Raw genomic sequence first — 14,432 nt, forward strand, 5'->3', positions numbered from 1 at the left:
TGTGCACAGCACATGCTACAAAGCCTTAGGAGATGAGCATGGGATGTAGGTCTGCAAGAAAAAGGATGAACCTGGAGTGCCCCTTCCCTGCTTCAAACTTGATACCCATCATCTGATGCTGAGCTTGAGGGACCACATGGGAAGCCTGGCAGTTTGGGTGCAGCTTGACAGCTCTCCTGCTTGGAGAGTCCTCTCAGCCTCGTTCTTTGCACTGTGGCCAAAGTGATGGCAGCAATTGAGAGGCTCTTGTGCTCTGCTAGAAGGGAATTTCTGCAGGCCCTCTCCCCACAAAATTCCAGCTGAGTGTGAATCTAAAAGCTGCCTGCACACCCTGCAGTATGGCAGTGTGCACAGCCCCAGTGTGCTCCCCTAGCAAATGCTGAGCTTGGCAGTGCGTGCCAAGGTTGCATAAGGCCAAAAGTGGTGTTGGGCAGCTCAGTGTGCTGCCTCCCGGGGAGCTGGGGGCCAGGGTCTCCCCCACTTGCCCCGTGGCAGAAGACAGTGTGCCCAGCCCCAGCATGGCCCTGGCCCTGGCTCACCCAGTGTCTGCAGCAGCAGCAGCATTCAGGTGTATCCTTGGGTGATTTGACATCTGTCTACAGAGGCTGATTTGTGCACAAACTATCTCACGCAGCTGTGGGTGTGGGGTTTCCAGGGTGCCCAAATTATACCCTACTTCTGATAGTGCCCATCAAGAGAAGTGCAGGTCCACTTGCTTGCACTGGATTTCCCCACCTTTATTTTTCCTGGAGTGAGCTCTGAAAGCCTTGTTGCTATTTTATGCAGATTTTGATAGTTTCTGAAAAATTGGAAGGGTTACTTTCATCAAGTGAAAGCACTGACATCCAAGAAGCATATTTGTCCTGCCCTATAACAGCAATGCAATGCACAGGCATACTCTGTGCAGGGGCACGGGACCCTCTGCAAGCAAGGCACAGAGCACTGCCGGCTCCTGCTGCTTCATATGACACGTGCAGCCAGTCATTTAGCTCTGCTTTTTAGTAAAGCTCAAGATGCTGAAGATAGGGGAGTCATCAAATGTAAGTGATGAGGTGGCAGAGTAGGTTTTACTTCTGGTAAAAAGTACCTTTTAGTGATGCGCTGGCACAGGTTGCCAGGGAGGTGGTGGTTCCCTGTCCCTGGAGACACCCAAGGTCAGGCTGGACCAGGCTCTGAGCACCTGATGGAGCTGTAGGCATCCCTGTTCATTGCAGGGGAATTGGACCTGATGGCCTTTAAAGTTTTTTTCCCAGCTCAAATGATTCTATGATTACATCTTTATTAATAATAATGTTTTTTTTTAAAAAATCCTCTGTGCCTGTTTCTGGAGAAAATTTTGGAGATGTGGCAGCACTAAGCCACAAAGCCTGATTTTTGAACAGGGCTTTACAAACCAACAACAATGACAAAGCTTGAGCCTGTTTGCAGAGAAAACAGACAGGAGTCAAAAAGGAAATGCTGTAGCATCCACCTGCCTGCACTTGGGACAGGAGTGGGGCTGGGGTGTTACTGGTGCCAGCAGGCTGCTGGTGGTTTGGCCTCGCCCAAGCTTCCTCTCCTGGGGCCCATGAGATTCACGATGCAAATGGAGATCTTTCAGTGAAGTCCAAGTTCAGATTAGGGAGTCTTCATCACGTTTGATTTCCACTGACAGTGGTTCCAGAGTTTTTCCTCAGCAATCTTTTTTAACACAATGCCTTAGGAAAGCAAAAATCTTCAGCTGCGCTAGATGCTCTGCCCCTGACATGACTGACATCCTTGGGTTTGTTTCCTAGCTCTCAGTAAGCCCCCAAAGACCTTAGTTGCAGGGCTTGCTGAAGCCCGCTCTCCAAGGTGGCTGTGCCCGGCTGCAGGAGCCTCGGCTGTGAGGTCGGACCCCACCGAACATGTGGTAGCTGTGGCCCTGCCCAGCACCGAGTCTGAGACCTGCTGGTGCATGGAATGCCCAGGATGGGCTGGTCAGAATTAGCAGAGCTTTTGTCTCATCTTCACAGTACCAGGAGCAGCACGGTTGTTTGCTCTGGGCAGATATGTGTTTGGAATCTTAGGAAATGGAGAAAAGTACACATGGAAAATGGTAAATGTTGGTTACTGCTTAGAAGCGAGTGAGATGCAAAAGCACGCGAGCAGGATGCGAGTTTCCAGAGGGCCCAGCCAGCTGCTTTGCCAATCCCCCATGCGAGGAGCAGACTGGGATCCCGGGGGCTGCACCCGGTGCTACGCTACCTCTGCTGCTGTGCGGACGGGGCTGTCAGCCACCTCTCCCGGCCTCGTCCGGGCCTCGATTGCTCAGCCGCGCCGCCTGCCCTCTCTGGGGCCGGCCCTGAACCCAGTCGGGGCCGCGTCTCCCCACGGCGCTGCTCGTGCAAGCGGGACCACTTCGGTTTGCTCGCAGGAGTTGGCTCTGCCAGTGAAACCAGAAGTGCCTATTTCATATTTTTCCTTCCTTCTCCCTCCTCCAAGCCTCGCCAGGGCACTCAGGAAGTAGCCCGAGGCGCAAACCGGCGCTGCTCGCCCTTTTCCTCCTTTTCCGCCAAACTTCCCCGTGCAATCCCGGCCGAGGGCTGCCAGGCTCCGCCAGATCCCGGCGCTGCTACCGCGGCGGCTCCATGCCGCGGCTTCGGGCCTCCCCGGCTCCTCCCCTCGCGGTGTGAGCGTGTGCGTGTATGTGGATGTGGATGTGTATGTGTGTGCGCGCGCCAGGGCCGCCGCCGCCGCTGTGCCCGCCTCTCCCAGCCAGGCAGCAGCCGCGCCGCGCTGCTGGCGGCGGGCGGCGGCGGCGGCGCACCGCGAGCCCCGGGCGGCTCCGCGCTGCTCCGCGGCGGCCGCCGCGGCCGCCGCTGCCCGTGCCGGCCGGGCTGCCCGTGGCGCGCTGCCTCGGCTCGGCGCGGGGAGAGGGTACCACTTCTTCGAGTATCCCCACCAGATCGTTATGGACCTATTCGACTTTTTCAGGGACTGGGACTTAGAGCAGCAGTGGTAGGTGTTTTTTTTTTTATTTTATTTTTTTTATTTTTTTTTTATTGTTTTAATTTTTGGTTTTGGTTTTGTGGTCCTCTCTCGAACCCTCATCCCCCCCAACCCGCCCTTACCTCGCCACCCCTCTCCTCCTAACAGCTGCCTCCTTCCTCTTTTCCCTGCTCGCTCCCCCGGTGCCTTAGCCTTTGTTGAGGGGCGAAGGGGCCGGTGGTGTCCGCCGCGGAATACCCGGCTCCGCGCTGCCGGCTGCGGCTGCTGAGATCGGCCCGCGCTGCGCGGCTGCGGGAGGCAAAGTTGGCCGGAGGGGGGAGAGGCGGGGGGCGCTGACATGTGCCGGCGTGCCGGCTGTGAGCGGCGGCAGCGGCAAACCCCCGCCCCGAAAAGGGTCGCGATGCGGAGAAGCGATGGTTTTTCCCCGGGATCGCGGCTCCGTTCACGTCGTGTTACTGCTGTCACTGACAGTCTTCCTTTCGCGGGGGGAAACGTAACTGTAGTTTGGCCGTGCCGCGCAGTTGAACTGCAGCCCTGCTCGGCGCGGGGGCTTCTCTCGCTGGTTTTGCTGGTTCCCTTTCATGAGAAAGCGTTATTGAAATTAGTTTTGGAAGTGGGAGGATCAGAGTCTTTTTCCTTCTCTATGTCTTTTTTTGTTTTCCTTTCCTTTTATATATATATATATTTTCTTGCCTTTTTCTCTTTCTTATTCTCTCTTCCTGTATTTTATTTTTTTTTTCTTCTTGTTTCTTTTTTCTCGGGGCAGGACGGCGGAGCTGCGTTGCTCTGTCAGTGAGCGCGCACCTAGGAAGGGTCGCTGCATCTGTTAAAGCGCAGTGTAAACTTGTAACTGCAGTGAATGTTGGGGAATTTCCGATGGAGGACGAGTAGCTGGGAAAGTTGCTATTTGGGTCGGTATTTAGGCAGCGTTTTTTTTTGTTTGTTTTTTTGTTTTTTTTTTTTTAATATAGCCAGCTTTACCAGCTGGTTGATGAGTTTATGAATATTCTTTATTGGTCCTTTCTTTTCAATTTAGCAAATACAGTAATCATTTTTTAACTATACGCGGTTAAAAGGTTGGTTACTGCTTTAAGTGCTTTTGGGCAGCATGCAGTCGGCCAGGAAAGCGAACAAAATACTACATGTTGTGATCCTGAACTCGCGCTGGTTTTTTGTGTATGCATGTGCATTTGGACCTCATGTTTTGCAGAGGATTTACTTTACTTTGCTGTATGAAAGCATGTCTAGGAAAAAGATCACATATTTAGTAAATAACTACCATTTAGCCAAGCACAGTGTAGCTGCTATGGTTGCAAATCCAGCATAATCAGAACCAAATACCTGTCATGTCCTGTTTTATAGCAGTTTGGAGTAAATCCTGAGAACCGTAAATTACACTGTATCATTATTAATCTGGAAGCAGGCGTTTTGGATCTGAAGCGTGTTTTATCAGCTCTGCATAAACCATCTTATTGCATCTGTTTTAACATGCTGTTGTTATTTAAAAGTAATAATCACGATAAAATTGATGCTCAATTAAATATTATGCCTCTACCATGATCTTTACTCTGCTCCACTGATTTATTTTGCAGACAACCGATAACCACTATATAACTACTGAAATAATATTTGCATACAATTTCCCTAATTTATAGTGTGGGTAACGTCATTAATTTAATAGAAGCTGTTACAACCCAATATGTGGGTGTAGTTCAAATACTGAGCACATTATAGGTATTGAGATTTAATGTTTGCTTAATAACTTGCTTTCATTTGACAGTGGTTTTATGTGGATTTAGAGATGTGCACAGAAAGAAGGGAACTCCCATGCCTCTGTTTTTGTGTAAGATATTAAGGTATCACCACTCATTCTATAATTAAAATTTCCTTGTTTTCTTACAATGAAATTTGTATCTACGTGTATGTATTTTTAGGGTTTGTGAGGCAAAAACACGTTTTACTTTATGGCTGTTGCAAAGTGTTTTGATATCTACACAAACTCTGTAAGGCATGGGCATTCATACACAGTTGGATTATTATTGCAGAGATCAAGTTGGATTTAGCCTTTAATAATCCAATCAGTATATACATGTGCACATAGAATATATACACATAGAATATGGGTACCTATGGGTACATAATCTACATGTACATGAAAATATTACATGTATTTTATTGTACGTATAAAGATTTATGTCTCAGAGAAGTCATTTCATTATTGAGAGGAACTTAGCTCATTTATCCATAAATGTGTGCTAATATATGTCATATATGTGTACATGTCATCTCTGCACACCTAGAAATAGGCATGCTTGCCCATCGAAATTGATTTATTTTTGTCTGTATTCAGTGTGGTTTGGTCACTGTATAATGTTTACAAGTAAGTGCATTTAGCATCTTGTGTGGATTTGTGCTTCGTATTTTGCAACATCTTCGGTGCTTTTGTCTGCAAACTGGCTTTTGTAAGGGGTGTTTTATAACTGTTTATAAGGCAATTAGAGCCCCTCTTCTGCACTGCTTGCCAATACAAAGATTGTGGTAATCTGTGCTGCAATCGCCAGGCAGGCAAGCTCAGGCCTACGGTGTGTGGGGGAGTCTGTATGTGTTATCCACATACAAGTGCAATGCAAACCTAGAGAGCCTGAGAAACTTGCATGAAAAAAAATTTATAGCTTGACTGCAGCTTTTTTTATCCAATGAAAAGGTTTAAAGATAACACTCCCTGTGCACATGAGGAGGTGATTCCCAAAAAGTTTTGGAGTGATGGGAAGAATGCCATTATTTTGTTTTATTTTGTTTTTCCTTCTGCCAGAGGTACTTATCTGCCCGTTCTTGATGGGTATTGTGTCAAGAACTATCAAAGTTGCAGTGTGCACTGCACCTGGTGTTTGGGGTGGGCAGTGGGAGCTTTGTCTTGGCAGGAACTGCAGAGTCAGCCCCTTAGTTTTCCTCAGTAGGCGAGATTACAACAGTGCAAGAATGAAGGGTTTTGTTGACCATCAAGAATGTTTTAAATTTTACATGGTAGAAATTGGGTAAAATGTATAAAATAAAGCCACAAGTATTCCAGTCAACCTAATGGATATTTTGTCAGACTTGAAAAGCAGGAAAAAAAAAAAAAAGACACAACCCAAAACAATTTCAGTTAATCTAAACTCTGGGCTAGGTGAAAGGGCCAAAGTTAAAGTCTGCTGAGATCCCTGGGTGAATAGAAAATGTTCACCTGGGCTTGCATTTAATATGAACCATTCCATGATGGGGAAAAGAAGGGAGATGGATATAATGAAAAGCTTGAATGCCTTTGTGCACCAAGGGGACCACTTGCTGATAAAAATCAAATTTCATCTTTTAAATCACTTTCCATGCTTGTCTGTGGTAACCAAGTAAATGAAATCTTGAAGTGTCCTGGGACCGTGTGGCTAGATCTGAAACTGCTTATGGAGTAAGGAGGTGCTATTAATCAGCAGCTGGGAAGCAACAAACCCCAACAAAAACCCAGCCAACCCAGGATATAGGGCTCTTCCGTAACACAAAGGTGGAGAGATATATGGTGTGTTTCATTTATCATTGTTGGTATTAATACTTTGTAAGTCCTACAGCCTTTGAAAAGTGGGAGCAGAGAAAATACTTAGTGGCAAAGTACACATTGAGGTATGTAAAGTAAAAGCTGGCAAAAGGAAATAAAACCAGCAGGTGGTACAGTCGTAGCTGTGTGGTTGGGATAGCAAAGACTTCACACCGCAGAGAAACAAGCCTCTTGTCTTTTCTCTTCATATTCTGTATTGCAAGTAGCCGCGTTACTGCAAAACCAGCAAACTGCCAGTTATACAGGAAGAGGCTTAAACTCACTAAACTGTTATATAAATAGAAAGTTCAAAGGTCTGTTTGTGGCTGACAAAGCCGAGAACAGGACATCTGTGAGCCAGGTTCCCCTCCTGTATGAATGCAGGAACGTTCCACGTGCCCCAGCAGTGTGCACTTCCAAAGCATCCCACAACCTGGAGGGGTGATCCTACTCTCCAGACAAAGGTGAACTATTTCAGATCCAGCCTTGGGTATCCCCCTGCATCTGCCTTCTGTTTTTGCCTTTTGCCACTGCTCAGTTACTGTTCTTTCATCAGGGTCTGCACTAGCTGGCTAAATGGAAAGCCTTCTGAGTGTGGCAACGGTGTTGTGCTTCTGAAGGGAATGTGTGAAATACGGTAGATAGGCTCTTTGGGAATTAGAATGATTTTTATTTCCCCTTATTTTCTTTTTGGGGGCGGTGAGAACGTTAGTTCAAGAGGAAGTTGCATTTTGAATGGATTTCAGTAAGAATTTTTCTCCTCCCCTTTTCTTCTCCTTAAAAAATATTACAGTTGAATTGTCATTACTTCTTGGATTTGTATTGAAGAGGTTCTCAAGTAATTATTTGAAAAAGTTGCATTTTCAATTTGCTTTCAAAGTGTGAATAGATGGGTTGTGTGGCTGCTGGTGGGTAGGTGAAGGGGATTAGATGCTGTCAAAACAAGCAACTGAGAAAGACCAAAAATATTCTTGGGCTAAAAACCTGTACTTTAAGTACATCCTGATTTAGTAATTCTTCCCTGACTGATATTGAACTCTGTGGAATGTAAATCTTGAAAGAATTTGACCATTTGCTAACATTAAGCTCCCATCTATCCTGTGAGGCAAAATTACAATCAGTTTAACAGCATTTGAATTGTTTTTCTAATGATTCATTCCAGAATTTAGTGACTTTTTAAATATACAAATTGGGATGGAAGGGGGATACTTCAGATACTGTTCAGCTATTCCAAAACCAGGCAAGGACTTCAGAGGATTCGAGCACTTTTTATATGAATGCAAATGATATTGTTTGAGATTTTGTTTTTGAGTAAAGATGAAGTTGTGATGCAGGTCCTTCAGTGAAGCAGAATTACTCCGTTTGTGCATCTGAGAAGACTGTCACTGCAATCTAGAATTTAACTGAATAATTTAAAGGCAAAATGTGACATTCTGTAATTTGTTAAATACACTAAAAGATCTCTGAAAAACTAGGTGAATACTTCTTTCTGTATCTCTTAGGAGCTGCAACAATATCCTTCAGCTTCTTGGAAGGAGTGTTCTGATGCTGTCTGTTATGAGGCCCAAATTCTCTTTTCTTCTGAGTCAAGAATGAAACTCCTATCTTGTGCGACTGGACAAATATGACAAGGCTAGGTCTTTATATAGCAGAGTCTGTAGACACCTATATAATTTTAAACGCACAAGCAACCATACTGAAACTATACTGATTTGAAGTTAAATTTTACTGAATTGGGTTCTTGATCACTCCCCAAATGCCTAGTGTTTCACTAATGATTAAACCTAGTTCTTCACATACTTGATCATGCAAATGTATGGTATGCATTCATTTGTCTGAACCCTATCTGCAGTTTTACACCGTTGCACAAATGACTGAGAGGCCAGAAAGAATGCAAATATTAAATCACATTGAAAAATACATAAATATGTATCTGTATCTAGAAGAGCTGTAGGAAATAATTTACACTTTGAACCCTGGAAGAACGTTGTAACAGCATCTAAACAGACAGAGCCCACTGTGTATTTCCCCAGTGCCTTTAATGGAATTTTTTGTGTGGAGGACCTTGAAGGATTGGGCTATTGGATACTCATTAAATGTATATAATCAATAAATACCATAAAGTATCTATGTGCTCCTCCAGTATGGATTTGAGCTGTAGCCAGTGTCAATGGAGATGCTCCTAATTTACTTCTGATGGTGCTGGGTTTGACCTTATCATGGTAAAATGGGGACTTTTAGAAATGTACTGCAGCTGTCTACTGACCAAGATCAACAGGGCAATTTGCACATATATAATACCACGTGTGTGAACAAATCTGCATCCAATTTTGAACCCTTCTGATTCATATTTACAAATTTCCTTTTGAAAAGAAAAGAAAAATTGAGAAGAAACTTGAACTTTTCTCTTGGATGCTGTTTACAGTAACAGATTTCTATAAAACCATCAAACATCTATTGATATTGAGATCTGAATCTGCCCCAACTCTGGGTTTGCAATGCTATGATTACTTTTTAAAGACTTGAAAAAGAAGACAGTAAACCCAGGAATATATCAAATTATTACAACCTTCTAGACTGCTTGTCATGTAGTAGTCAGAAAGTCACCTCAGTGACTGGAGCAGACAGGTGTGTTACTATTTTGTTGTTACTGAATTTTGTATATTGGTTCTTTGTAATCAAAACATTTAATTGTTCTAGTATCTCCTCCTGTTTAATCAGCGACATTGGAAGGTATGTTACTCCTGACTAATGGAAAACTGTAGAGATTAAAAAAAAAAAAAAAAAAAGAGGAAGGATGGCAACATACATGCCCATAGAATTTTAATCTCCATTTTGATTACCTTCTGATGATACAGTTATTTGGCCAAAGAGAGTCTGTCACGTTCAATGGAGATTTTAGGAAAGGAGGTTTAGATGTTTGTTTTCAAAAACTCTGTACCACAGTCCAGCCTTGCAAAAACTTGGAAACAATTGCAAGTTCCTTGTTGGTTTCAGCACTCAGTACAATGGATTTGCAGGGCTGGGCTTGTAGTACTGAAAAAATAGCGTGGAACTAGAGAGCTGAAGTAAAGGAGTAAACGAAAACCTCCTGCAGTTAACTTCCCGAATATTAGAAGCTGTTTTATCATGAAGAGGCTGTTTTTCAACTCCTACATAGCAGATCCACACCGTAAACTATTACTATTGTTAAACAAAGGTCTAGTCAGTAGTAAAGTTTTGTAGTACTTTGTACTACACTTTAATGACATTTTTTGTATGTGTTCAGCTCAAGACACCAACTTGATTTTTTTTTTTTAATCGAATACTTGTTTTCTGTATGTTACTTCAGCAGTTAATTTACTGGACTATTTTCTGGAATCCTCATTCCAGTTGATCTGAGGTGCTGTAGTCTAGGGAAAGTTGGAGATTATACTATAACTAGAAGCTGATTTTCACTGCAGGTGACACAGAAAATGGGAGAATCCCATTTACTATGTGGTGTGTGTAAGTCTTGTTTAGTCAGCAGTTCAGATGGATTCCTTACTCAATGCTGCATGGTGCTACCAGTTATAGTAAGACATGAATAGCCTGCTCGTAATTATATGTCTTGGTAGGGATAGGATATAAACAACTAGTGAGGAAGAAAATGAGGTTGAGTGATTTTTAACTTGGTGCTCTGTTGTTCCTTTGACAAGTATTATAATTGCTATTTTTGTACTGCTGTGGGTGTATGTGGTATGGAATAAGTGAATTCTGTAGCTCAACATTGCTTCCAGTGCCTGGGGCTCAAACCTGCAAACATCTCACTACTGAGACTAGTGTTTTTTCCTCATGGCACAATCTATATAAACTACTATCAGGATTCAACTGTAGTTTAAAAATTTTATTTCTTGTCATTCAAATTTAACTCATGTGATCGGCGATGGTATCTGCATCCTATAGAGTGATAGGACAGCCAAAAGTAAGAGGTAAAAATGGATCAGTACTTGGTAGCTTGTGATCTGTGCTAAGAAGACCTTAAAATGAAATGTTAATAATTTAAAATATTTTTAGCTGGAAGGGTAACAGCTCATTATGTAGGTCTAGTTATTCTTCTTTTACTTTCTGTATTAGTGGTTTAGGTCAAAATTTCACTTGTGAGTAAAAAAATCTACACCACTGTCTTTTGAGAAATCACATGCAAAATTTTGTAAAGTAATATACTCTAAGTATAAGGAAACACATCGTTATTGAGGTTGCCAGTTCCTACTTATTTTTGTCTTATTTAATGAGAGAAATTGAGACAGTGGTAACAGTGTTTAGATGAGTCTGTTTCTGTGCTACTGGCAGTAGCTACGCTTATGTTTGAGAACGTAGTATGATAGATTTTGATCAATATAGGCCTGTTGGTTATGGGCTTCTGTTTGTGTAGAGGCCTGTGTGAGACATTATTTCAAGGTGTTTAATTTCAGTGGATTGCATGATTTTGAGACCTTGTCCCATGGCTCGGGTGGCCAGTTCACATATGAAAATGCTGGGCTCTTTTTTGGGTAATGTGGGGGTAATTTTCATTGTTTTTTATTCCTGTAGAACAGTGGAATGACATTCTCTCTGGTGTTTCCTATGGAGAATAATGATGAGAAATTATCTTCTCTGTTTACAAGTATTTATAAACTCGTTAGTTAGAGTTCCTGAAAGAATTCCAATACAAGTCAGTGGGTGTGGTGAAGCTGATTGTAAGGTGAAGCTGGCTGGGCCCTGGGGCTGGTGGTCAGCAGGGAGGAATAGCTGTAAAGAATACTGTGTGTATGCCATGGTAAGCATTTTCATAGATCTCCTCTGTGGGAAAGGAAAATGACTGGAACTTATATTTACTCAAAAAGCAGCCCTTTGATTTTTCATGGCTTTATGCTTCGTTGCACATTGAAGGCTCATTTGTCTTCACCAAGGCTTTGCAGAGGGATAGGTGGACTGAGGCACTGACCATTGGCTGAGGCCAGTAGTTGCTTGGAGAAGGAGATAAGTTGTGCTGCAGTTCTTTCGGTACCACTTGGCAGAATTATTGTCATCCTTTGTAAGATAGCTAAATGGAGGTGAATATGTATTTGGAGCTGGAACACGGATTCTCTTATCAGCTCTGCCACTAGCTGCTTTGCTGTCTTGGGAAAGTCTGTCAAAGTGGGGTAATGATATTTTCATTTTTGATAAATTGTAGTGGTTTGTTGTTGTTGTTCTAATGGAAAGCTGGAGAGGAAGGCCAGATGTATTTACTTTCACCCAATATTTACTTTCACCCAGTGTTTCTGTCAACTTTTTTCATATTCTTTGGGATCAATTTAGAACTGTTTTTGCATTTTTCTCTACTTTTAACCTCGCTCTAGCTACACTGTCCTTCATAAGCTTGCATTGTTTTGCCCTGTACCTGCAAGAAGAGTGAATGTCAGTGTAGGTTGTCTGTGGCATAGCTTATGCTTTAAGATCCTGTTCTGGATGTAACTTTTGTGCTGATGATATCAGACACACGTTGAAAAATAGGCTGAGATTTCTGGCCACAGACCTTTCATGCGATGTTGATTTATGTCTCTATACTTCCTTTTGTAAGGGAAGAGAAGAATAAAAGAATAACTTCTCAGAGTTTTACTGTTAGACTGAGGCATTTTACGAAGAAGTTGGTGTTATTACCCCCTTTTTATACACAGGGAAATGGGAGCCATGAGAGGCAAAGTGGCTTGCTAAAGGATTCTGCATTGGCCAGGATGCTGTCAGTTGGGTTCCACTTCACTGCTTGCCCACTCTGATGGGTATATTTTCCTATTCCACAGGGGTGTGATAAGGCTAAGCCCCTTAATGTTTATGAATGTTTATGGTGATAGAGCAAGACAGGAACCTAGGCAGATGTATTAGTAGGGGAAAGGCAAGACCATAAAGAGGGACAGGAAGATTTGGGCAGAGCATATATGGAAGAAAAGAGAACTAAAGCAGATTAACTATTTTGAAGAGCAAAGAATGTGTTGTATATGGACAGTGTGCATAATTGATTTCATTTACCTGCTCTGAGCCAGACAGTGAGAGCCATGAGCATTATGGAGTCAGAATGGCCTTACTGCTCCAGAGGACTTATCTTTCTCCAGGTCTTATAGCAAAGCACTGTATATGCAGCTGTAGCTTAAGTAAACATCAAGACTCGAACACTTGACTGAGTAGAACATCTACACTTTTTCAAAAAGCATTGATGCTCTTTGAGCCAACTGCCTTTGTTTCTAGCAGACTGACACTTTGTTGGTTAACCCTGGGCACGGATTTTCTTCACATATGTCATTAGACTGAACATATTTTCTATTTATACCACTTGGGGATACAAATTACAGCATTGTGTTTAGCAAGAGCTAGGAAGAGTACATCTGTGATGTTTAAAAAAAAAAAATTGAGAGAGGCAAAATTTTATTCACCACAGGTTGTTCAACTGTCCTTTCTTTCAAGGTTCAAGGGAAAATAGACTGCAAAAACAACTGACGGTCATTATTTTTGTTCCAGACTATCAGAAGTTATTTCCACATATGGATTTTAATAGATTATGTTTGTGGAATTTGATTCTGAATTATGGGCTTTTCAAGAATGTTGATGAAATTGTGTATATAATTTTAAGGCAATTTAGGGAGATTAATAGTAGTATATGTGCTTAGAATTATTGTCTTCATGGCCTTGACAGTTGCCTGCGAGCCAGCAAAATTGTGCTAGAGGGCTGAGCTGAAGGCCACTGGCTGAAGTTTTTCACTTATTTATTAACCTCTGAAACATGCTTGGCCAGAGCTTCCTTTGCTTTCTCACTCTTTTCTGGAGAAGATGAGAAGATACGCTACCCTAGCTCCAAGAGCTCCAAAAACATTGTGCAATCTGTGGCAATAATACAAACACTGTCTTTCCTTCTCTCTTTAAACAGCCCTTGCCTGAACTGACTGTTCTTTAATGTGCACATGAAGAGATCATAGATAAGGGAGCATAATAATTATAAAGGTTTTCAGTATTTGTGTAGGAAAACACCTGTTTACCCTTTCAGAATCACCCAGTCCTGTCTGCAGGACACTGAGGTTGTGTTTGGATTGTAGGCCATGACTAGGTGTTTTCCTTGTCAGGATGATAAATATTACACTTTTCTGCCACTTCATTCTGCCTAGTTCTTTCCCCGTTACCTAAGACAAGCTGTTGTGTGAGAGTTCTGCCTGGCTGTAGACTGCTCATGAATCTTGCAGTACATGACAAGCAGACATCTAACAAATATGACTAGAAACTACACAAAATATACAGACCTAACACAGAAGTTGTATGTTTAAAAACGCATTAGGACTCTGCAAATAATTTAATATCTAAACCACTTCTTATCTCCTTTATACCCATAACTAAGAATGTTTCGTTATCTGTGTTTCAACGAGATCAGAGTTATTTTAGACTCTGTAATGATTTTCACTTGTGTAAACTCATACACTCTGCCTGCAAATTCAACTTCAACGATAAAAGATCTCATAAAAAAAATGGAGGCAGGCTGGAATGTTTGGTTAAGATTTAATGTCTTTCTAACTAATTATAAGCCAGTGTCAATATAGGCTATAATGTCTGTGGAAAGAAGGAGAACGTAAATGATACAGTTCCATTGTACCTGGTCTTTTGTAAACAATTAACAGTGAAATGGATGTCTGAAGCAAGGACAAGAGACTTGATAAACCTTTTCCAAAGGGCTTGAAAAGTTGCAGTGAATTCTAAATGTAGATTAAGAGCAAATGATTTTAACCAACAGCTATGCATAGTAGAATCCTAATGGGATCTGTCTGTTAAGATTACACAAAGTAGAGCGTTTGATTTATTTCATAGCTTTCTAACACTTCCCTTTAACTTCATACGAATAATGCATTAGTCACAGTGGATAAAATGGCGTATTGAA

At 42.4% G+C, this 14,432-nt stretch overlaps 1 protein-coding gene across 3 annotated transcripts in view; it reads left to right on the plus strand.

The window, feature by feature from the left end:
• The first annotated feature begins 2,828 nt into the window (after positions 1-2,828).
• AFF2 (ALF transcription elongation factor 2) overlaps positions 2,829-14,432 on the plus strand; it is a 346,941-nt gene continuing 335,337 nt past the window's right edge. For all 3 annotated transcript variants that reach the window (XM_090150571.1, XM_031602672.2, XM_090150573.1), the window contains exon 1: positions 2,829-2,979. In XM_090150571.1, coding sequence (XP_090006697.1) covers positions 2,933-2,979 — 47 coding nt within the window. In that variant the 5' untranslated portion in view covers positions 2,829-2,932. The remainder of the gene's footprint in view (positions 2,980-14,432) is intronic.

The sequence above is a fragment of the Phasianus colchicus genome, chromosome 14 (assembly GCF_987193195.1).
Source record: "Phasianus colchicus chromosome 14, bPhaCol1.hap1.1, whole genome shotgun sequence".
In the NCBI taxonomy this organism is placed as follows: domain Eukaryota; kingdom Metazoa; phylum Chordata; class Aves; order Galliformes; family Phasianidae; genus Phasianus; species Phasianus colchicus.